Genomic DNA, 23212 nt, shown 5'->3' on the forward strand with positions numbered 1-23212 from the left:
GACACAGCAGCAAGAAGCTGTCACTGACTGTAGTGGGGAGGAGTGCATGAGATGAGACCTGCTTTTTAGGAATGTAGAGTCTTTTCTTCTCTGTAACAAAGAAGAGAGAAGCCTGTTTGGGCATTTGCAAAAAGTTTTTACCTAACATATTTCATTCTTCTTCACCACTGTTATTGTTCTTCTTAACCTCTGAGGATAGGACAAGAAGCAATGGGCTTAAATTGCAGCAAGGGCGGTTTAGGTCAGACATTAGGAAAAACTTCCTAACTGTCAGAGTGGTTAAGCACTGGAATAAGTTGCCTAGGGAGGTTGTGGAATCTCCATCATTGGGGATTTTTAAGAGCAGGTTGGACAAACACCTGTCAGGGATGGTCTAGATAATACTTAGTCCTGCCTTGAGTGCAGGGGACTGGATTAGATGACCTCTCGAGGTCCCATCCAGTTCTATGATTTTATGAACTTATTTGTATCTGATTCTCTATATTTAATAGATCTTGTTTTTAAGAATACAGTTGTGTGGGTGTATCATGCAACACCTCTGGAGAGAGTGAAAGCCTTCTCTTTAAGAAATACAAAAGGTGTTTCTGGAGCCTATAGGTAGTGGTGTCCTCTCCCAGTGAGGTGTTCAGGAAAGGACTACCATGGAGACACATAAGGGGAAAAGCCTAAGGATCCATGGAGACATGAGAAGGCCAGAGCATGCGCAACATGTTTCCTTACCAACTTTTTAAATTAGGGTAATCTTATAGTGTCCCTTTAAAAGTCTTTTTGTGATGTAAGAGTTGGCAGGTCCATCAGAACTCTGAAATGGTTGCCTGGCTCTCCATGGCAACCCCAAGATACCTGATCTATGTATCTTTGAGGGCTAAAAGCTAACAAACAGTCAGGAGCCGGAAACTTCTAGGAGTAGGAGGACTGCAACTTGAAGGTGGGAGTCTAAGTTTGGCTCTATATTGCCAAAGAGGTAAAGAAGAGTAAACAAAAAGCAAGGATACCAAAGTACCTGTATCTCCTTTTTAAGGGGCGAGGGACTAGGTCAGAGACATTTGCTACAACCTGAACTAGCATAAGTTTCCATTTCTATTTATTCAAATGTATTTATGAAACAAATTTAAAAACTACATAAGGAGCAAAGTCCATATAGTTCACTTCTCTTTAGTTTTAGGATATATTTAACAACAATCTTGGTTGTTTCATTTCTCCCTTGACCTAATGTCTATTTGTCATTCAAACAACCAGTAAGAGTAAGGACTCAAGATACTTAATGTGATGTCATCGTGTTATTGTCTCATAATGGAGAAATCAAGAAGTTAATCCCTCAACAATTTTTTTTTTTTTAAAGGGCTGGTTTGGTGACAGCAAATGACTATTTTCCCTCCCAAGCAATGAAACTACCATAATCCCTTGCTGCATTTGTTTTGCGGTCTAGACTATAAGAAATTGATTGCAGCTATAGTTCTGTAAGGCAGAATATAATATTAAACAACTGCACAAAACACTGAAAGCACTTTAAAACAACTGCACTATCCTTTGGATTTGGGAATTAAACACTATCATTTTTTCACATTAATTGTAAACCAGACACAGTCAACAAACAAGACATTTCATGGGTTAGATTATTCAAACAAGTAACACTGCAGTGCTAGTAAGCACAATCATCATTTTAAAGCACCAAACAAATTGCTTTGCCTTGACATTTTATCTCTTTGCACTGCAGAGGACTCTTCATCAACCACTAGAGCAGGGTTTGATTTCACGTTGCGATTGGGAAAGGACTGATGCAAAACAGCAAGGTTGGTGCAGCGAAGTTAACTGCAGTTATTATTTCTTTGGGAGCAAGAGCCCAGCACGCTTCTCTCAGCGAGGCATGGACCATCTTCAGGTCGCTGGGCTTAGAGAAAACCCACAGGGGAACAGCAGCCGCCATGCGCGCAACCCCCGGTACGAACGTCAGAATACTGGGGGGCATCCTGCCCCAAGAGCATCACATGCATGTCTTTGCATACATCGCCCTCAAGAAACAACTCATCACCTTCCCCGATCGACCTCCTCAGGTCAGCATCTCCCTCCACCCTCAGTAATTCATCCCCCCCCACGGGTCATCGCCCCCCTCCAGCCAACCCCACAGCTGCCCTCGCCTTCAGCGAGTTCCCCTCAGTCACCCACCGCGCCTCTGGCGCCCCCAATATTGCTGCCTCCTCAGTCGATATACTCCTACCCTCTACGCGAGACCACCGCCTTGCCCCAGCAACGCTCCCGGCCTGCCCCCTCCCTCACCCATACGGCCGCTCTACCGAGGGCGGCCCCACTCTCCCGTCTGCCGGACTTCACCTCAGCACCGGGGCCGCCTGCAGCCGCCGGCCTCCTTCTGGTCCGGTCGCTGGCCTCGCTCCCGCCTCACCCCCCGCCCCCCTCGCTGATGGGCCAGCCCTAGAGCGACCGCCGCAACGCGAGAAGGGAGGGGAAAGCCCGACGCTGCCAACAAACGCTGCCCCGCCCCCCGCGCACTCCACACTTCGAACCCGCCAATAGCCGGTGCCCTGCTGCTGCAGCTCTTACACAAATATCGTCTCCCTCCCCCTGTGGCTGAGAAACCCAACGGCTCTCCCCACCTCCGCCACTGGCACATTCTGCGCGTGCGCTGAGGGTTCCCTCACAGTTCTTATTCTTACGCCCCGCGGAGCCCTGCGTCATTCACGCTGACCAATGGGAGCCCGGGGTTTGAGTGGGGCGGTGTGATCCTGTTCTAGGATGGGAGGTCACGTGGGGATTAGGGTCAGTGTGCGGTGGGGAGGGGAAGATGTCTCGTGTGGGGCAGCCAGGGATGGGTGTGGGAGCCAGGAGGCCAGTGGGAGGGGTTGGAGTGGGGAGCCTCCCTCCGTGGGGGAGGAAGGGTTGAGGGGAAGAGCCCGTTCCTGAGTGGATTTGGGGGGAAGTCCTGCTCCACGCTCTAGCCATGGGTGAGGTGAGGAGCTTGCCGGGGGGTGGGATCGTTTAGGCCCCATGTCTCTCCCTCTAGGGAGGGAGGTTTGCTGCACTGCTGTAGCCTTCAGTGTAGCTGCTACCTAGGCCAATAGGAGGGGTTCTGTTGCTGCAGTTACTCCACCTCTCTGACAGGTTTCAGAGTAGCAGCCCTGTTCGCCTGTATTCTCAAAAAGAAAAGGAGTATTTGTGGCACCTTAGAGACTAATAAATTTATTTGAGCATAAGCTTTCGTGAGAGTTGTCTACCGCAGTGGCACAGCTGCATCATTGAAGATGCTCATGCTACCTATGCAGATGGGGAGAGCTACTCCTGTTGGCAAAGGTACTCCACCACCCTGAGACACGGTAGCTATGTCAAAGAGAGAAGCCCTCCTGTTGACATAGCACTGTATACACCAGGAGTTAGGTTGGTGTAATTGTGTCTCTCAAGGGTGTGGATTTGTCACACTCCTGAGTGATGTTATACCGACATAAATTTGTAGTATAGACCAGGGCTGAGAGCAGGTGGGTAGGTCGAAGGAAGAATTTGTATATCAACCTAGGGTCTTCTACACCAGGGGGGTAGATTGGCATAGCTACATCTGATAGGTGTAGATTTTTCACACCCCTGAGAGACTAGCTATGCTGATGTAAATTCCCACTGTAGACTAGCCCTATGACATTTATAATCTTTCCGTTTTCTGCTGACTCCACGGGCTCAGAACCAAACCTCCATAGACCTGCCTGGGCTAGAGTTTTGGTCCTGCTGTTATCCAAATTATTTTTTTCTCTTAATTAAAATTATTATAAATGCTAATCTAGCCACCCCCACAAACATTTGTTCCTGGTCTTGGGTCACCATAGGCTGGGGCCTAAGAATGAGATAATATAAATTAAAAACACTTTATATATTTTAATATATAAAATAAAGTAAATAACATCTACAAAACAAATAGAAATAATATATCTAAATTGCTGTCCCCACCAAGAACTGGAAAATGTTTGTTTGCTGTGTTGCAGGAAACCTTTTTGAAACCACTGAACCATAACTGAATGGAACAATAATATTAAATAGCAAGGTATATGGTTACACTTATTGAGAAACTGCACTTGTACTCACCTGGCTGCCTTAGAGATAGGGTTACAACCGATGTAACCAAATGCACCCACTGTGAAACAGAGAGCTATGTCACATGTGTAGACTAAAGCATTTAGAACTGGAAAATTTAATACCTACCTTAGGTATAAATTTCCAGAGCATCTACTATAACTCTAGCAGTGGTCTAGGAAATGTAACCATTCATTTACAATTGGTATTAGGGAGTATTTATACTGTAGCTTTTTCAGATTTTGTCCACTTATTGCAGCAATTCTGTTCAAGTCAACATTTTTAATGACTGAAGTAAGTTTGCTTCTGTTTCTGCTGAAGTTTCTGTTGCTTTCAAATAAGGTGTGAGAATTAGTTATACAATACCGTTCCTCACTTTGTGAGGCTAAGAAGATTGCTGGGTAGTGTACTGAAAGAATCTACAGTACTTTATGTGGCAAAGTACAAGAGAACAGGAATGGATAAAAAGAAAGAGGCTTTGTTGGAATCATCCGTGAGTACAGATGTGTGAGAAACGCGTTATGCTCTGTGAGGTGAAGGATGAGAAATGAAATTGTATTGCACAGTAAATTTCATTTTGTCTAAAGAAAAGTTATCTGTTTAAATCCCCATGTTTGTCTTGTTTCTAGCAGATAGATGATATATGTGCCCCCAAAGGTTCAAAATATCTTTGGAAACCTTCCTTAAAGCAGCAGTAACAGTTCTTGGTGTGAAGGGAGCCGAAGACACATATGTTTTGCATTGTATTATTCTGGTGTATACATTATTCTGCTATTTATAGAGGCATGTGGAAGAGTGCTTTCCTAGTAAAGTATCATGATAGCAGTAATGGCTAGGGGCTCTTATTAAGATTAGGTCCCCATTGTGCTGGGCTCCATACGCACATATAATGAAAAGATGGTCCTTGGCCCAAAGAGTTTATAGTCCAAGGTCTTGGAAATTTTACCTTTGGAGTAAAAGTATGCCAACACTGAGTACCTTTAAAGTTCCACCCATAGTCAGGCTTGGCCTTAGAATTGGAGGGGCCAAGCTGCTAGAGGAAGAGGGGAGGATTACTTGATGAGTTACCTCCTCCTGTGCCAGTCCCACTGAGACAGGGAAGAGAGAGTCATTTTATGATTTGAGAAGTCAATAGAGGAGTCAGCATGTGCCCAGAATCCTTTCAGAATAAGTGATTGAGAATTATAAGCCTCACACATTTAGAACACTTATGTGAGGCTATAAAGGTGGGGGATGGCTCCTAACTTCCTCTCTTCCTTTCCAGCACCTGAAGTTTTTATTACTCAATATCTCTGTACCTGTTTGTACAACACACTGTCAGCACTGAAATAATACCTATAAAATAATACCTGTAAAAGTGAAAGCAACCACATAAATTCTCATATGAAGTGTTCAGCGTGCAATTAAAGGAATTTTTGAATTCCAGCTCATTAGGAAAGCTATGTTTCTTAAGGTAACCAATAGCAAACCGCATTGCACTTAAACTGCTCTGAGTTGTGCTGTCTACAATGACCAGCAAGATGCAATTTCATCATGTGAAGATTGCTGTTTCTTCTCCCAATGCTGCTATATGGGTAGTTGGCTGGGTAAGATGCCTTTACTGCTTTAGTGGGGACAGACTCTAACCATGTGTGTAGAAAAATCCAGCTTCATGTTATGCTGATCTTGGCCCTTGTTGTGCATAAAATATAGGTGCTTTTACTGTTCTTGGCTCCATTACTAACTTCATTCATTTTTATTTAGTTTGTAAACACTGCAGTTTACAAACTAATAAAGGCTCATAACCTGGTACTATAGACTGTGGGCCACATCCTTTCCCAAGTAATTTGATATTTGGGTAACTCTTGACTGAAACAGAGTTGATCCTGATTTGTACCAATGTAACCGAGAGGAAAATCAGGCCCTTTATGTACATGTCTCCCACTGAAGACTGTGGAAGTTTGTGTGGAGAAGGACTGCAGGATCAGATCTAAGAGATATGCTTATGCTTTTATTTAATATATTGTTAGATATATTTAAATGTGAGCTAGTTTTCTCATGTATTACAGAACTTAATACATACAATAGTAAAAGCTCTACATGAAAGCTGAGGACTAATGACATGTTAATGGAGTATAATCAAGACGTACAGATTAGGACAAGTAAAAGCAGACAACCTGACCGACTGAAAAACAAAGTGAATAACATATTATTAGATAACTTTGACTGTCCTGAGGATGCAACTGATGAGGAGCAAGAAGACTTACCTTATGATGGAGACCTAGAAAAAACGTATCACCACAATAATGAATCAAAGAATTTGAAAGCCTGTGCTTCTGTAGAAAGCATTTCTGATAATTTCTTAAATTTGACCTGTTCTGAAATTAACAAAAGTTTAAAAGAAGAAATAAATGATGAAAGACAACAGCTATCTCAAGGAAAGGTCTTCGGCCACCGTACACCTGCCACAAGAACAAATGGAATAATGATTGAAATGGCAATGGAAGCTCCTGTGAGTGGCATGTCTTTCGAGACAGAATTATCAGTTGGAGCTTTTAGCAGCCCAGATAGGAAGGAACATTTCACCAACTCAAAAATTTCTGATGTTCTTTTGCGTCATTTTTCCAAAGAAGAGTTATCAAACGCAAGCCAATTAATTGATTGTGAGACTATCCCAGAGACATCCTTTACTGAAAGTGTTGATGAAACTGTCCTCACTAAACCTAGGATTTCAGAATGCACCAAGCCCACTTTACTAACAGAACAATGGGCAAAGTATTTTGAAGACTATTATTTGAACAGACAAGAAGAAACATCTGAAGATGATTACAAAGATAAAAATTTGCTAGATGAAAATAAATTTGTTATAGATGACAGAGCTACTTCTTATGGTGATGAGAAAGACTGCATACAAGAAAATTCACAGTTGATAGCTGAAAATGAAGATACAAATAATTTCCAAAACATAAGAAAAAATCACAGTCATCAAAAAGGTTTGTTTGAAAGAACAGGTTCCTCTCATGAACTCAAATATGGCCAAGGCCAAGTTAATTATTGTCTTCCTGACTTCTCTAAAGTTGCTCCAAAAGTCAAAATACCAAAAAGAAATAGCAGTGATAAATCAGCTCCCATAATGAAAAGAACCAAATTCTCGCCTAATTTGATTGGTAAATCAGCAATTGTGAACGATGTTTTAGAAACTATGAATTATTTTGATTCTGTTGAAGTAAAGAATCAAGAAGAAGAAATGAGAATTCCTGAACTTTTACAACAGCTAGAGGTAAATGAGATCTTTTCAGATATCCGTTCAGGATTTAATAAAATATTAATGCCAATGGAAGTGAAAGAGAGAGTCCAGAAAAGCCTAACAGGTGTAGTCCTATATGAAAGTGGTTCCACTGAAGTCAGCGGTTCTACTAATTTAATTAAGAATTACTTACATGAGTAAAGGTTTGTAGGATTGGGCTTTCACTTCCATAAACAGACATATTTTATAATGTTATGGAGTGATACCTTCATTACTAATAATTTAAAAGTTTCCCTTCAAAATATTATGAAATTGGCTATAGTCAATTTCATTTTTTAATTCTCACATACTTGCAAAATGTTGTTTCTAACACTGTAGGAAAATGTTTAAATCCCACCAAAATTATTTTAATTTAAATGTTTAATATCTTAAAGAAATCATTAAAGGTTTGTTTTCATATTGTGTTTGACCCAGATCCCATTTACATCAATAGTGATGTTGCCAATGGATCTTTAAGATTTATAACGTCTTTGAGGATCACCTGTGCTACCTGACTGATTCCGTTAAATGATTTGTTCCAATATTTTAGGGTTTCCTTTATTCTGGTTGTAACTAGATCACTTAACAGTCACTTTTCATATTTAGACTCAGTCATTGGGACTACTCACATGTATAAAGCTAAGCACATGCTTAAATCTTTGTAGGATCAGGGCATTAGTATATAAGGAAGACTTATTACAACACATTAATACTTTTTTCTTTATTATTTCTGGATTAATGCAAGTTGCTGACAAAACATGCTGAGGCTCAGAATCGTATTGATCATTTGAGGTTTGATCCTAAGGTAAATCTACCAGAATATTATAAAATCAGATAAATTGTTTAGGAGATCTTTTTCTTAGTACAGTATATTTTCTCTCGAAGGGTCTGATATGAAGCATATATTCTACTAAACAACCTTTTATATTGTTGTTCCTATTTTTAGAACTTCTCTAAAGATAGATTTGGCTAAGTAACTTGAGACATTTAGATGTCTAAAACACATACAGGGAGAATAGGCAAACTAGAAACATACATGTTCATAACTTGGTGTCTTTATGGGAAATAAACATGGATATTCTGACACTTTTTAATATGTTAATAAAAAGTGAAAAATAACTTATTCTTTATGTATAATTTAAATAACTCTAACCAACTTCTGTAAGGATATACAGTATTAAAATAGTTTCCTTTTAGCATTCCAAGTGAATATTTTATATATAAAGCTGTTGTTTTATTTTTAAATATTGTTTTGTATATTTTTAACAGATATATCCTCATTCAGCTTCTTCTAATCCAAACCTTTCCAGTCACTCAAGATGTATGGGTGCAGCTTCTGAAGAGTTTATATTTCATCCCCTTACTGTTCCTATCCAGCCTATGCTTGATTTGTCCCAAGCATCTTTTGCAGGTAGTTGAAATTACAGTGGTTATACAGATAACAGAGGTTCCTTATTTTACATAATTGTGCCCTTTGTTATTCTGTTCCATAATCATAGAATCATAGGACTGGAAGGGACCTTGAGAGGTCATCTAGTTCAGTCCCCCTGGATTAATGGAATAATAATCTGGAAAACTGTATACAGAAATTCCCGTTGGTACTTTATTCTTTATTTTCATTATGTTATATAGGATTACAATCTGGGAGAATGATTTCATCATTACTGTCAGCCAGTGCAGAAGCAGAAATACGCTGTTTAAATCATAACTTGATGGAAAATACAACAAAAGGAGAAAAGATGTCTCAAATGCTAAAGGAGCAGGCAGAGCAACTGAAAGCTAAAGTAATATGAAAGAGATTTTTTTCACTACCTACTTAATTTTGATGCTCTTGTTTCTTTTTATGAAATCTAAAATCCCAAATAAAATCTACCAATTTTCTATTGAAGGTGGAAGAATTTTCTAAATGTGTAATACAGGAGGCCTTACCTTTGCAAGATCGCTGTTTGGTAAATTATATTTTTCACATCTATTGCAGGGAATTGAAATGTGCTTTAAATGACATTGGACCTGTATTTATTGTAGTGAAATTTTCAGTGTTCTTCAGAAAGATATATTTAATAACAAATTAAACCCTTTCCTCCGTTCCAGAATTAAGTTATAGGCATGAAAAAGGCCAAGTTTGAGATTGACAATATGTGTCTGAATCTCCATGACTCCTTTGAAAATCTTAACCCAAACTATTTATGAAGGCAGCCCTTACTCAGGGAAATTGCCATTGAAGTTATTATGAGTTTTGTTTGAGCAAGACCTGAATCAAGACCCCACAATTTAACCCTCTATTTGTACATCTGCTGTGGACTACAGAGTGTTAATAATTGTTCTGTCCAATTAAATAGCAAAGTCATTCATTATTTAAATCTCTTTTATTGGTGAAGGTATTAAAGGAACTAAGAGGATACCTTGAAACATTGGAACGGAAATATTTAGCCACTAAGGAGGAGCATCGTGGTTTACTGCTACAGAACTACAATCGCAAAGCCGTAAGCGTTGGCGAGTTTGATCCCGACAGGTCAGAGCTGCCTGCTAAATAGCATGTCTATGCTCCCATAGTATATGAGTATTTGGCAGTCATTAATTTATTTATCCTCACAGTATCCCTGAGAGGTACAGAAGTAATATTGACAGGTTTCAGAGTAGCAGCCGTGTTAGTCTGTATTCGCAAAAAGAAAAGGAGTACTTGTGGCACCTTAGAGACTAACCAATTTATTTGAGCATAAGCTTTTGTGAGCTACAGCTCACTTCATTGTTGCACATTTTCGACCTTAGTTAAATTTTGGGGCCCTGAGGATGTTCCAGTTGGATGTAGAAATTGATGGAGTCTGGTATTAACTTTGATGCAGTCTTGTTTAGTTACAAGGAATGTGCAAGGAGTCTGCTTCTCCAAACACAGGAGGAGCTCAGAACAAAAGAAGCAGTTTCGTAGCTTACAGCAAAGCTTCTTCAGACAACAGACCTAAAAGTGCTCTCCACTTTTTCCCAGGGTCACACTGTGCTCACAGGCGACTACATGTCCAACCTAAACCGCTCTTGCTTCAATGTAAGCCCATTGCTTTTTGTCCTATCCCTAGCGGTTAAGGAGAATAATTTTTCTCCTTCCTCCTTGTAACAACCTTTTATATACTTGAAAACTGTTATCATGTCCCCTCTTGGTTTTCTCTTCTCCAGACTAAATAAACCCAATTTTTTCAATCTTCCCTCATGGGTTATGTTTTCTAGATCTTTAATCATTTTTTGTTTCTCTTCTCTGGACTTTCTCCAGTTTGTCCACATCTTTCCTGAAATGTGGTGCCAAGAACGGGACACAATACTCTAGTTGAGGACTAATCAGCATGGAGTAGAGCATAAGAATTACTTCTTGTGTCTTGCTTACACCACTTATTTTAATACATCCCAGAATGATGTTTGCTTTACTTGGCAACAGTGTTACTCTTTTGACTCATATTTAGCTTGTGATCCACTATGACCCCCAGATCCCTTTCCACAGTACTTCTTCCTGGGTAGTCATTTCCCATTTTGTATGTATGCAACTGATTGTTCTTTCCTAAATGGAGTACTTTGCATTTATCCTCATTGAATTTCATCCTATTTGCTTCAGACCATTTCTCCAGTTTGTCCAGATCATTTTGAATTTTAATCCTATCCTCTAAAGTACTTGCAACACCTCCTAGTCTGGTATCCTCCACAAACTTTATAAGTGTACTCTCTATGCCATTTTCTAAATCATTGATGAAGATATTGAACAGAATCAGACCCAGAATTGATCCTTGTGGGACCCTACGCAATACGCCTTTCCAGCTTGACTGTGAACCAATCCAGGAAGTTTTTGGAAAATGTAGGGGACAATTTCCTGGTGCAAGTGCTGGAGGAACCAACTAGGGGCAGAGCTCTTCTTGACCTGCTGCTCACAAACCAGGAAGAATTAGTAGAGGAAGCTAAAGTGGATGGGAACCTGGGAGGCAGTGACCATGAGACGGTCGAGTTCAGGATCCTGACACAAGGAAGAAAGGAGAGCAGCAGAATATGGACCCTGGACTTCAGAAAAGCAGACTTTGATTCCCTCAGGGAACTGATGGACAGGATCCCCTGGGAGAATAACATGAGGGGGAAAGGAGTCCAGGAGAGCTGGCTGTATTTTAAAGAATCCTTATTGATGTTACAGGAACAAACCATCCCGATGTGTAGAAAGAATAGTAAATATGGCAGGCGACCAGCTTGGCTTAAAAGTGAAATCCTTGCTGATCTTAAACACAAAAAAAGAAGCTTACAAGAAGTGGAAGATTGGACAAATGACCAGGGATGAGTATAAAAATATTGCTCGGGCTTGCAGGAGTGAAATCAGGAAGGCCAAATCACACTTGGAGTTGCAGCTAGCAAGAGATGTTAAGAGTAACAAGAAGGGTTTCTTCAGGTATGTTAGCAACAAGAAGAAAGTCAAGGAAAGTGTGGGCCTCTTACTGAATGAGGGAGGCAACCTAGTAGGAGAGGATGTGGAAAAAGCTAATGTGCTCAATGCTTTTTTTGCCTCTGTCTTCACAAACAAGGTCAGCACCCAGACTACTGCACTGGGCAGCACAACATGGGGAGGAGGTAACCAACCCTCTGTGGAGAAAGAAGTGGTTCGGGACTATTTAGAAAAGCTGGACCAGCACAAGTCCATGGGGCCGGCCGGACGCGCTGCATCCGAGAGAGCTAAGGGAGTTGGCGGATGTGATTGCAGAGCCATTGTCCATTATCTTTGAAAACTCATGGCGATTGGGGGAGATCCTGGACGACTGGAAAAAGGCTAATGTAGTGCCCATCTTTAAAAAAGGGAAGAAGGAGGTTCCTGGGAACTACAGGCCAGTCAGCCTCACCTCAGTCCTTGGAAAAATCATGGAGCAGGTCCTCAAGGAATCAATCCTGAAGCACTTTGAGGAGAGGAAAGTGATCAGGAACAGTCAGCATGGATTCACCAAGGGCAAGTCATGCCTGACTAATCTAATTGCCTTCTATGACGAGATAACTGGCTCTGTGGATGAGGGGAAAGCAGTGGACGTGTTATTCCTTGACTTCAGCAAAGCTTTTGATATGGTCTCCCACAGTATTCTTGCCAACAAGTTAAAGAAGTATGGGCTGGTTGAATGGTGGATAGAAAGCTGGCTAGATTGTCGGGCTCAACGGGTAGTGATCAATGGCTCCAAGTCTAGTTGGCAGCCGGTATCAAGCGGAGTACCCCAAGGGTCGGTGCTGGGGATGGTTTTGTTCAATATCTTCATTAATGATCTGGAGGATGGCGTGGACTGCACCCTCAGCAAGTTTGCAGATGATACTAAACTGGGAGGAGTGGTAGATACGCTGGAGGGTAGGGATAGGATACAGCGGGACCTAGACAAATTAGAGGATTGGGTCAAAAGAAATCTGGTGAGGTTCAACAAGGACAAGTGCAGAGTCCTGCACTTAGGACGGAAGAATCCCATGCACCGCTACAGACTAGGGACCGAATGGCTAGACAGCAGTTCTTCAGAAAAGGACCTGGGGTTACAGTGGACAAGAAGCTGGATATGAGTCAACAGTGTGCCTTTGTTGCCAAGAAGGCTAACGGCATTTTGGGCTGTATAAGTAAGGGCATTGCCAGCAGATCGAGGGACGTGATCGTTCCCCTCTATTCGACATTGGTGAGGCCTCGTCTGGAGTACTGTGTCCAGTTTTGGGCCCCACACTACAAGAAGGATGTGGAAAAATTGGAAAGCGTTCAGCAGAGGGCAACAAAAATGATTAGGGGACTGGAATACATGACTTATGAGGAGAGGCTGAGGGAACTGGGATTGTTTAGTCTACTGAAGAGAAGAATGAGGGGGGATTTGATAGCTGCTTTCAACTACCTGAAATGGGGTTCCAAAGAGGATGGATCTAGACTGTTCTCAGTGGTAGCAACTGACAGAACAAGGAGTAATGGTCTCAAGTTGCAGTGGGGGAGATTTAGGTTGGATATTAGGAAAAACTTTTTCACTAGGAGGGTGGTGAAGCACTGGAATGTGTTACCTAGGGAGGTGGTGGAATCTCCTTCCTTTGAGGTTTTTAAGGTCAGGCTTGACAAAGCCCTGGCTGGGATGATTTAGTTGGGGATTGGTCCTGCTTTGAGCAGGGGGTTGGACTAGATGACCTGCCGAGGTCCCTTCCAACCCTGATATTCTATGATTCTATGAACCACTGATAACTACACTCTGGGAATGGTTTTCCAGCCAGTTATGCACCCACTTTATAGTAGCTCCATCTAGGTTGTATTTCCTTAGTTTGTTTATGACAGTGGTCCCCAACCTTTTCAGGGTCATGCCCCTTTTACCCCAGTCCACACAAACACACACACACACTGGGAACCAGGCCAGGAGCAGGGCCATGGCTCCCAGCAGGGGATGGTTCGGACATGGGCAGGGGCAAGGGGGCCGAGGCTGAGGCTGGGGCCAGGAGCAGAGCTGGGGGTGGAGCGGTGCTGGGTTGCACTCCCTCCCTGCTTTCCATGGGGAGTGCACCCCCCCAAACATTCCTCTCCCCCCCCCGAGGGGCGTGCCCCATAATTTGGGGGCCACTGGTTTAAGAGAAGGTCATGCGAGATTGTATGAAAAGCCTTAGTAAAGTCAAGATATACTACATCTACCACTTCACCCCATCCACAAGGCCTGTTACCCTGTCAAAGAAAGCTATTAAGTTGGTTTGACACAATTTGGTCTTGACAAATCCATGCTGACTGTTAGTTATCACCCTATTATCTTCTAGGTGTTTGCCAATTGCTTAATTATTTGCTCTATTATATTTCCGGTTATTGAAGTTAAGCTGACTGGTTTATAATTCCCCGCATTGTCCTTATTTCCCTTTTTGTAGATTCAAGCAGGTAACTGTGGTTTCATTTAATCTATTTAATTTTGTAATGGTATTGTTTTATTTTTGGACAGTGCTGCAACTTTGATACTGCAGTGAGATACAAAAAGCCAAAAGTTTATTAAAAGGCTGATTATATAACTCTGTGTTTTGTATTTGGATTTAGAAAGGTGGAGGGGGAAATATTTAGGCTTGGTATGCTACTTGAAGATGTCAAAGAGAAAATTGATGACAATATATATAGTCCATGTCCATCTTCATTTACAACATTTCCTACGTCTCCTTCGCTCACTCCATGTGAATCTGCGTGTTCATCTTGTTCTCATCTTCGTGAGGTAACTCATCAAATTCTATAATCTACAGACCAAATTCTTCTTTCAGTTACACTGATGCAAACCCCATTAATTAAAATAGGGTTGTGCAAGTATACCCAAGAGGAGAATTTGCCCTTATGTTTCTAAGTGTGAATTTCTTGCTACAATGCAGAATGTTAATTCAAGAAAGTAATATATTTTATTCCTGAATTTAAACTTTAAGATATCTCATTAGCCATGTTGATCAAAACCTAAATATATGACTACAGCTGTGTTGGGGGAAAAGATTCCCAGTCTCAGTGGAAAAAAAATAACATTTGTATTCAGAAAATCAAAATATTCTAATCTATGCAAAAATTGAAAAGCAGTTTTTGCAAGTGAATCACTGTCATTTAATAGAAAAAAATTATTAAAATGGTTACTTTCTGCTTCAGTGAGATTCATAAAAATCACAGTTTGGCTCAAAGGATCAAATTCTTGTGTGTCACAGAAAGCTGGTGGAAGTGGTAATGTTAAGTCCTGGATCATATGCTTGCAAAATGGAAATTGGTGGTTTCCCACTGTTGTACATGTGACCAAGCAATAGATTGCTAAATGCTTTCTAACTGTACTAATTGTTTGACGTACCATATGAATTCTGATGAGTCCTCCTTTGAATCCTGAATTGCATAGATATTCAGGAAATCTTGGGTTGCAGGAGGCAAGATTTTTAGGGAATACAGTAAATGATAATCTATTGTAAGTGTCTTTATGCTATCTACAATATGGTTACTTTGTACAGAGCCCTGTGGTTTCAAGCATTAGCGATCCTCCAGAAAGGTCTGCTACTGAAGTGAATTTTCATAATAATGAAAGGACCGAGGGAGATAAGAGAAGTCATGCTATTGATGTGGTCCCAAAGAAAAACAGTCAGCTTTCTTTACAAGATGACAATTGTGATCCTTTTCCTGAAATGTAAGTGTTGAACTTTGTGATAGGTATTGAAGTCATTTACTAAAATAGATTTATAATTGCTTACTAAATATGAAGACATTTATTGAGCATATATGATCAAATGTCCGCTGAAGTCAAAAGAATCTCATTAATTTGGCTGAGTGTTAGATCACGCCACTGCATGGCCTCGATTGTCACCATTGATATTCAAGATGGAAAAGACATATTGGGAGACCTAATCCAACCATCCTGCCAGTGCACAATTATTCCCTTCAGTAATTTTTTTAAAAACAGGTTGAAGGTATGTCAATATCCAAAATCACTACCTATTCCATTTTTTGGTGACTCAGCAGAGTATTAGTATTTCTGTGAGTTATATCTCTGTTGAGTCCTGCCCTGTTGGAGAATCATATGATGATCATCTTGCTAAAAAACAGTGTTTTAAATGTGTTCGAAAAAACAGTATTTTAAAATAAAAATATTTTTTTCCCTTAGCCAATTGGGATTACAAAAAAGAGATGCATCTGTCTATGTAAAAGGAATGGAGCCCCTGGAAAAAGCAGGACTGCTAGCAAATAAGCACTCTTCAGATGTAATGGTACAAGGTCTATTTTCATACATAATTACATTTTTTGGATGAGCGTTTTTGTTTATTTTATCCAATGGGATAATTTATATGAGATTATATTCTACTGTCCCAATGTTAAATTTGCACAACAAAGCAACTCAACCGTTGTCATTGTTGAGGTACTACAGTACATCAGAACACTGCTGCACAAATGCCAAGTAAGATGATTCAGGTTTAGGAATGTTGCTGTCAAAACTTGTGAAACATTCATAATGTGCTTTGATTCTGAGGGGAACTGTTCTGGAAGAAGTTGCACAGGCGACTATTGGATTTTAAATAGTATCATTTGTGCTTGTTTAGGAAGTGAGGAAAAAAACATGAATCCATGCCAGATCCACTGAAACCTACACTAACAAAGTCATTTCACCTCTGTGTCTCACTTTTCTTATCTATAGAATGGGGATAATGAATGGGGATAATGTGCAGACTCTGTGCAGTCCATTTTACATAGCCTAGAATTGTGAGTGGATGATAAAGCAAGAAAAAGCATTGTCAAAACCATAGAAAAATTATATCCAAATATTTGTGTTGCTCACACTGTATTTCTTGAGAAATACACGGTAATGTGAATAAATGTATAAATTACGTTCTGGTTTGTGGTACAGCAGTGCTTCCTTCCACCTGAGGCAGACAATGGGTCTGGAGGCCTGGAATCCCACAGGCAGCTTATATTAAGTCAAAAATTTAACGCTGATCAAGAAAACCCAAAAGGGTAAGTGCTTTATGTATTTTGGCTGATTAAAAATATTTGTAAACAGCCAAAATGAGTGTATGCATTCATGGATACAAGTTTTGCTGTTTGACGATGTCTGAAATTTAATACATTGTGGTAGGCTCAACTCAAAGTAAAGCTGGTTGTTTTTGAACATGGGAAGATCTGGTTGGAAACGATTATTGTGTCTTTACATTTTACACAGACAATAAATCACACAGGATGAAATCCTGACCCCACTAAAAAATGGCAAAACTCCCTGTGACTTCAATGACAGCATTTCACTCAGTGAAATACAACCCTATCCAGAGGACCAGCACAAGGCCTTCTAAATCTCTTAAGTTCCACTTACACATTATTTTGAGGGCTCAAGTAGAGCATAGGTCTTGTGTTGGCCTTCTGCACGGAAGTGAATTTTCACCCCTGGTAACTAAAAGTTAAGTAATAAATTAGTTCTACAATCATATTAAAAATATTGGAGACAAAATCCAACATCCAGATTAAAAAAGGGACTTGGCTGAACAGTGACAAATACAAGTCAAAAAGATACATTTGTGTAGACGTTCAGCATTAAGTTTGGTTGTTTTACTTACTTTTGTCACATCAATACTTCTGTATGCTGTCTTGTTTATTCAGGAATTTAAACTTCTGGCAAATGACATCTCCACCCAAAACCAAGCCTTACAATATGTGCAATTTGGAACACAAAATTATTAATCTAAATGTGCGGCAAGAGCAAGGTAGGAGCAAGAGGAAAATGCTTTTATTCAATAATTTGTATCATTTCATAACTCTGGTAAAACTCACCCACTTTCCAATTCTTTCTTTCCCCCCACCCCCCCGATCATTTTAGGCAATTTAGCACATCCATCAGATCATTGTTTTTGTGGAAGGGTAGAAAACTGTTCAAATGCACATGATGATGCTCTATATCCCAAATGGAAAATAGACTGGTCAAAAAATGCAAACAAAGAACTTTGTTCCTGTTCTGTCAATAGGTGAGCATGTGCTGACTATCACCCTAAGCTCTAAAACAACACAAAACATTAACAAACTTCAAAAATAGTCCAGAGGGTGTTATTAGAGTAACTGTCTCTTTCAAACCTTTGTGCCTGTCTGTGTTCATGTGTGCACATATATATAAATACACACACCTAAAATTTCTTAAGTGCTTTGCTGAATAGAGGTGGGGTTACTCACAGGCTTAACTTTAAACACGTGTTTAAGTGCTCTGCTGAATCAGGGTCTTAATGCCATGATCCATACTATAATTCAAGGTGTAATATGATTTTTCCCCAAGATTAGACCATTTAGTATGGATATATTTCATATTATGAATAAATCTATTTTTTCTGAATTAATAATTTGGCAACATTAATAGCATAGGTATTAATATGCTCAAAAACTTTTCATACAATTGGTAACATTTAATTCAGATCTTGTACTATTTTTTTTTTTAACACATAGAAATAAAAACACAGAGGACAGAAAAACTGATAGTGAAAAGTCAAAATGTGGACAGTATTCAGTCTTCATTCAAGAAAAAGCAGTGGCGCTAGATTTGTCAGGCACTAACCTTTGTAAGTAGAGATTGTCTACAGTGGCCAGAACTATATTTAACTACTACTGAGTCCTTGTAGTAATTTGATGTCATCTCACAACACCTGCAGAGTATGAAGATTTTAATGGACTTCTATCAAACTTTACTGGCTAAGCTACTAGGATCCCATTTTCAAACAGGCTTTCAAAAAAGCACCCATGACACTTCCATGTGTAGAAGGGCACTGATGTGTACAAAATTCCATTTTGCTCATGCATGTGCAGGAATTTGTATATGCTAACTAGTGCACTCCCAATTTCAGCATATCTTTGAGGGTAGTTTGAAAAGTTGGCCCATAAAGTGTTTCAAAATTTCTGGGCCAGATTATTTCCTCCCCCATCAAAATAAGTGGAGATTTTTATGAGAAAATATCTGCCTGGCATCCCTTGTAGAGATTATTCCCCATCATTCTGCTGATGGGAAGGAGGGTGGAAATGCCATCTTAAACCTCATGGATCCTTCATACACCCCTTGTGGCCTCCCCAACTCCTTAATAGCCGCATTCCAATGGAGTCACACTGCCAAGGATGTCCCCTGCCCCATTGGGCAGGGCAACTCCCAGGTCCCTCAGAAGTTCAGTTAACTTTTCTGGGGGCAGAGGAATGACAACAGGCAGTCTTTCTTCCAGCCAACCCTGACTCCACACCTTCCCACTGCACTGTCTTGGGTCGAGGATGGTACTGTGAAGGTGGGTGTACTCCATGTGTGAATTGGAAGGCATGAGCTGTTTCTGGCTTTGATTTCAGATTAGGGGAGGGATAGCTCAGTGGTTTGAGCACTGGCCTGCTAAACCCAGGGTTGTGAGTTCAATCCTTGAGGGGGCCATTTAGGGTTCGGGGCAAAAATTGGGGATTGGTCCTGCTTTGAACAGGGGGTTGGACTAGATGACCCCCTGAGGTCCCTTCCAACCCTGATATTCTATGATTCTATGATCAGAGTATATGGGCTTGTTGTCCCACCTGAGTTCTGGGATGCCTTTTGCTCCTCTTTTCTCTATGATGCCTTTCCATTTAGACACACATTGGTAACTGGTACTTTAACTCTGTTACCAGTGCTGTTATATGGATCAGCTAGTACAAGGCGTTATATGAGTGGCACACTCAACACTCTCCTCTACTCTTGTCATAAATAAAGGGAAGGATAACCACCTTTCTGTATACAGTGCTATAAAATCCCTCCTGGCCAGAGGCAAAACCCTTTCACCTGTAAAGGGTTAGGAAGCTAAGGTAACCTAGCTGTCACCTGACCCAAAATGACCAATTAGGGGACAAGATACTTTCAAATCTGGAGGGGGGGGAACAAAGGGTTCTGTCTGTCTGTGTGATGATTTTGCCAGGAACAGATCAGGAATGCAAGCCTTACAATTCCTGTAAAGTTAGTAAGTAATCTAGCTAGAAAATAACAGGTTTCAGAGTAGCAGCCGTGTTAGTCTGTACTCACAAAAATAAAAGGAGTACTTGTGGCACCTTAGAGACTAACCAATTTATTTGAGCATAAGCTTTTGTGAGCTTGATTATCACTACAAAAGGTTTCCTTCCTGCCCCCCCGCTCTCCTGCTGGTAATAGCTCACCTTAAGTGATCACTCTCCTTACAGTGTGTATGGTAACACCCATTGATTGTTTCATGTTCTCTATGTATATAAATCTCCCCTCTGTATTTTCCACTGTATGCATCCGATGAAGTGAGCTGTAGCTCACGAAAGCTTATGCTCAAATAAATTTGTTAGTCTCTAAGGTGCCACAAGTACTCCTTTTCTTTTAGCTAGAAAATGCATTAGATTTTCTTTTGTTTAATGGCTTGTAAAATAAGCTATGCTGGAGGGAATGTATATTCCTGTTTTTGTGTCTTTTTGTAACTTAAGGTTTTGCCTAGAGGGATTCTCTTATGTTTTGAATCTGATTACCTGTAAAGTATTTACCATCCTGATTTTACAGAGGTGATTCTTTAACCTTTTCTTTAAATAAAATTCTTCTTTTAAGAACCTGATTGATTTTTCATTGTTCTTAAGATCCAAGGGTTTGGGTCTGTGTTCATCTGTACCAATTGGTGGGGATATTATTATCAAGCCTTCCCCAGGAAAGGGGGTGTAGGGCTTGGGAGATATTTTGGGGGGGGACGTCTCCAAGTGGTCTCTTTCCCTGTTCTTTGTTTACAACGCTTGGTGGTGGCAGCATACTGTTCAAGGGCAAGGCAAAGTTTGTACCTTGGGGAAGTTTTTAACCTAAGCTGGTAAAAAATAAGCTTAGGGGGTCTTTCATGCAGGTCCCCACATCTGTACCCTACAGTTCAGAGTGGGGAAGGAACCTTGACAACTCTCTTTTGTGGTCCCCTTGGTTTCCACTGGTTTTGGAGAGGCAGGGTCCAACCTTAGGCAAGGGAGGCTTGTCTTGTGTAAAGGCACAGGCCTGACACTGGTGAGATCTGAGTTCAGTTCCTAGCTTCGACACAGGCCTCCTGTGTGACTTTGTGCAAGTCACTGCATCTCTCTGTACCTCAGTTCCCCATCTGTAAAATGGAGATGATAATACTTCTCTGCATCACAGGGATGTTGTGAGGAGAAATTCATTAATGTTTGTGAGGCACTCAGATCCTAGAGTGCTGGAAGCCATGTGGGTACCTAGATATAAAGCTGCAGCACCCAGCTTATGAGCTGTAATATTTATGTAAGACCTCTTTGATACAATTTTTTTTAGGCAGTGATTCAGAAGACATCTCATTCTGTGATTCCTTTCATGAGTCACACAGTGATGAATTTCTGGAACAAAGGACTAAAAATTATAAAACACATAGAGCCGGATTAAAAGAACAAAGCAAAGGTATAGTGGTTTCATAGCTCCTAAAACATGTTTGTGTGGAAATGTTGTCTGCAGTGTAATATTTTACCTATATCACTTGTTTGCAGGTCTCAGCTGGAGGTGCAATAGGCGAAACAGAGATTGGTTTAAACTTGGGAATTATAAAGAATTTGTTCAGTCCTGCACCTTATGTAGAAATAAAAACCTCAGTTCAACTCGTGAGTATAGTGTGCTGCCAAAAAGGTTACAAACCACAAGCTAAGCTTTACATGGCACAAATCTGTGAGTGGAATACACATAGGGACCAGCACTCGAAGAAGAACTAAATATTTAGTTCCAAAGCTACATAAGGAGCAGTAACCCAACTCTAGCCTCACCTCAGCTCTTCCACAACCACAGTGGAACTATCTATTTTTCACTTGGTGGGAGCGATAACATTTCCAGTTTTCCACCAACGTCTTCAAAATGCCGGTCACAGGCACCACCCTATACCAGCTGTCATTTGCTGTTGGCCCCCCAGGCAGTATGGTCTAGAGCAGGGGTAGGCAACCTATGGCACGCGTGTCAACGGTGGCATGCGAGCTGATTTTCAGTGGCACTCACACTGCCCAGGTCCTGGCCACAGATCCGGGGGGCTCTGCATTTTAATTTAATTTTAAATAAAGCTTCTTAAACATTTTAAAAACCTTATTTACTTTACATACAACAATAGTTTAGTTATATATCATAGACTTATAGAAAGAGACCTTCTAAACACATTAAAATGTATTACTGGCACGCGAAACCTTAAATTAGGATGAATAAATGAAGACTCGGCACAGCACTTCTGAATGGTTGCCGACCCCTGGTCTAGAGCAATGAACAGGAATTCCTCAGTTCTTATGCTACCTCTGCCACTGACTTGTGTTAACTTCAGCAAGTCAATGAGAGCCTGGTTTTCAGAAATGTCCAGCACCCGCGGCAACCTTTGAAGTCTCTTAAATCTCTGCCTCAGTTTCCCCATCTGTACAGTGGAAATGAGGTTAGTTATCTGTTTTACAGGGCCAGAGTGAATATAAATTAGCTAATGTTTCTACATGTTGGTTGGAAATGTAAAGTGTTATGTAAGTCTACATCGTATTAATGCATTTATTATGATAATGCTAAGTTGTCATTACAGTATGTTCTCTCAACAGCCTTACAATACAGGGATTGGAATATAAATTTCTGCACTAGTTGTCAAAGAAACAAATGCAGCAGGGAATCTGACAAGAATAATATTGGTAAATGATCCCAGACTGTCGGTCTTAATTATGTTAAAAATATTTTGCAGTTGTGCCTTATAGATCATGTGTAAACTTTTTAAAGACATGTTGTATAGATAGTATAATGAAATGTACAATAACAAACTGAAGTCTGATCTGATCAAGAAATGGATTTGGCTAAAGAGGGAAGGACAAGGAAGAGAGCCCAGCATTTTGAAACACTGCTGGAATGATTATATGAGAAGCAAACATTGTACTCAGGGAATTCGAGAAATGCATCTAGGGCTGGGCTATTTTTTATCCTAATTCAGGATTCTAAAGTGCTTCACAAACTATGTACATAGAGCACCAATGAAATGCACTTTGGAATTGCATAGTACATTGGAAAAGAATGGCACAGTGATCCCCAGGAACAATCTAGGACTGTTTTCTCTTTCTGTCTTGACTTCCAGTTAGTGGGTGCCTCAGAACATTATTAACTTATTTATAACTAAAATATGGGTGCTCCTTTCCATTTTCCTGTTTGATATTTAGGGGACCTCTTAAATGTCTGTACAGAGCATGGGAGAGGGGAGCTGTTAAAGAAAGTGGCTTGACTTCCACAGCTTATACATAGCACACATAATAAAAGGTGGAAGAGATGAATGAAATATGTTCGGTACAGGAGAGGGGGCAAGGAAAAAAGATGAGAGGCAGATCAAGATATTTCACCTTTACCCCTTCTTTCCCTGCCATTTACTTCAATTTCATTTAATCTTTTTACTGTGTTCCTCCTCCTCCTTTGTCTTTTG

At 40.5% G+C, this 23212-nt stretch overlaps 2 protein-coding genes across 6 annotated transcripts in view; one reads left to right on the plus strand and one right to left on the minus strand.

Moving 5' to 3' along the window:
- GPSM2 (G protein signaling modulator 2) overlaps positions 1 to 2472 on the minus strand; it is a 56156-nt gene extending 53684 nt beyond the window's left edge. For 3 of the 5 annotated variants that reach the window (XM_084638035.1, XM_084638033.1, XM_084638037.1), the window contains exon 1: positions 2332 to 2472. The gene's annotated coding sequence lies outside the window, so the exon portion shown is untranslated. Of the gene's footprint in view, positions 1 to 2277 lie in introns of all 5 variants that reach the window. The other 2 variants (XM_084638036.1, XM_084638034.1) reach the window with 2 other exon arrangements.
- Positions 2473 to 2907: 435 nt separating this feature from the next.
- Positions 2908 to 23212, plus strand: part of AKNAD1 (AKNA domain containing 1) — a 30279-nt gene continuing 9974 nt past the window's right edge. Inside the window, exons 1-17 of the mRNA XM_084636100.1 lie at positions 2908 to 2965; positions 6120 to 7330; positions 8082 to 8141; positions 8606 to 8747; positions 8969 to 9120; positions 9226 to 9285; positions 9715 to 9848; positions 14361 to 14529; positions 15290 to 15462; positions 15937 to 16039; positions 16675 to 16781; positions 17418 to 17521; positions 17635 to 17779; positions 18249 to 18365; positions 21080 to 21198; positions 21285 to 21395; positions 22353 to 22439. Coding sequence (XP_084492226.1) covers positions 6173 to 7330; positions 8082 to 8141; positions 8606 to 8747; positions 8969 to 9120; positions 9226 to 9285; positions 9715 to 9848; positions 14361 to 14529; positions 15290 to 15462; positions 15937 to 16039; positions 16675 to 16781; positions 17418 to 17521; positions 17635 to 17779; positions 18249 to 18365; positions 21080 to 21198; positions 21285 to 21395; positions 22353 to 22439 — 2941 coding nt within the window. The 5' untranslated portion in view covers positions 2908 to 2965; positions 6120 to 6172. The remainder of the gene's footprint in view (positions 2966 to 6119; positions 7331 to 8081; positions 8142 to 8605; positions 8748 to 8968; positions 9121 to 9225; positions 9286 to 9714; positions 9849 to 14360; positions 14530 to 15289; positions 15463 to 15936; positions 16040 to 16674; positions 16782 to 17417; positions 17522 to 17634; positions 17780 to 18248; positions 18366 to 21079; positions 21199 to 21284; positions 21396 to 22352; positions 22440 to 23212) is intronic.

The sequence above is a fragment of the Lepidochelys olivacea genome (assembly GCF_965140295.1).
Source record: "Lepidochelys olivacea isolate rLepOli2 genome assembly, chromosome: 8".
NCBI classification, from domain to species: Eukaryota; Metazoa; Chordata; order Testudines; family Cheloniidae; genus Lepidochelys; species Lepidochelys olivacea.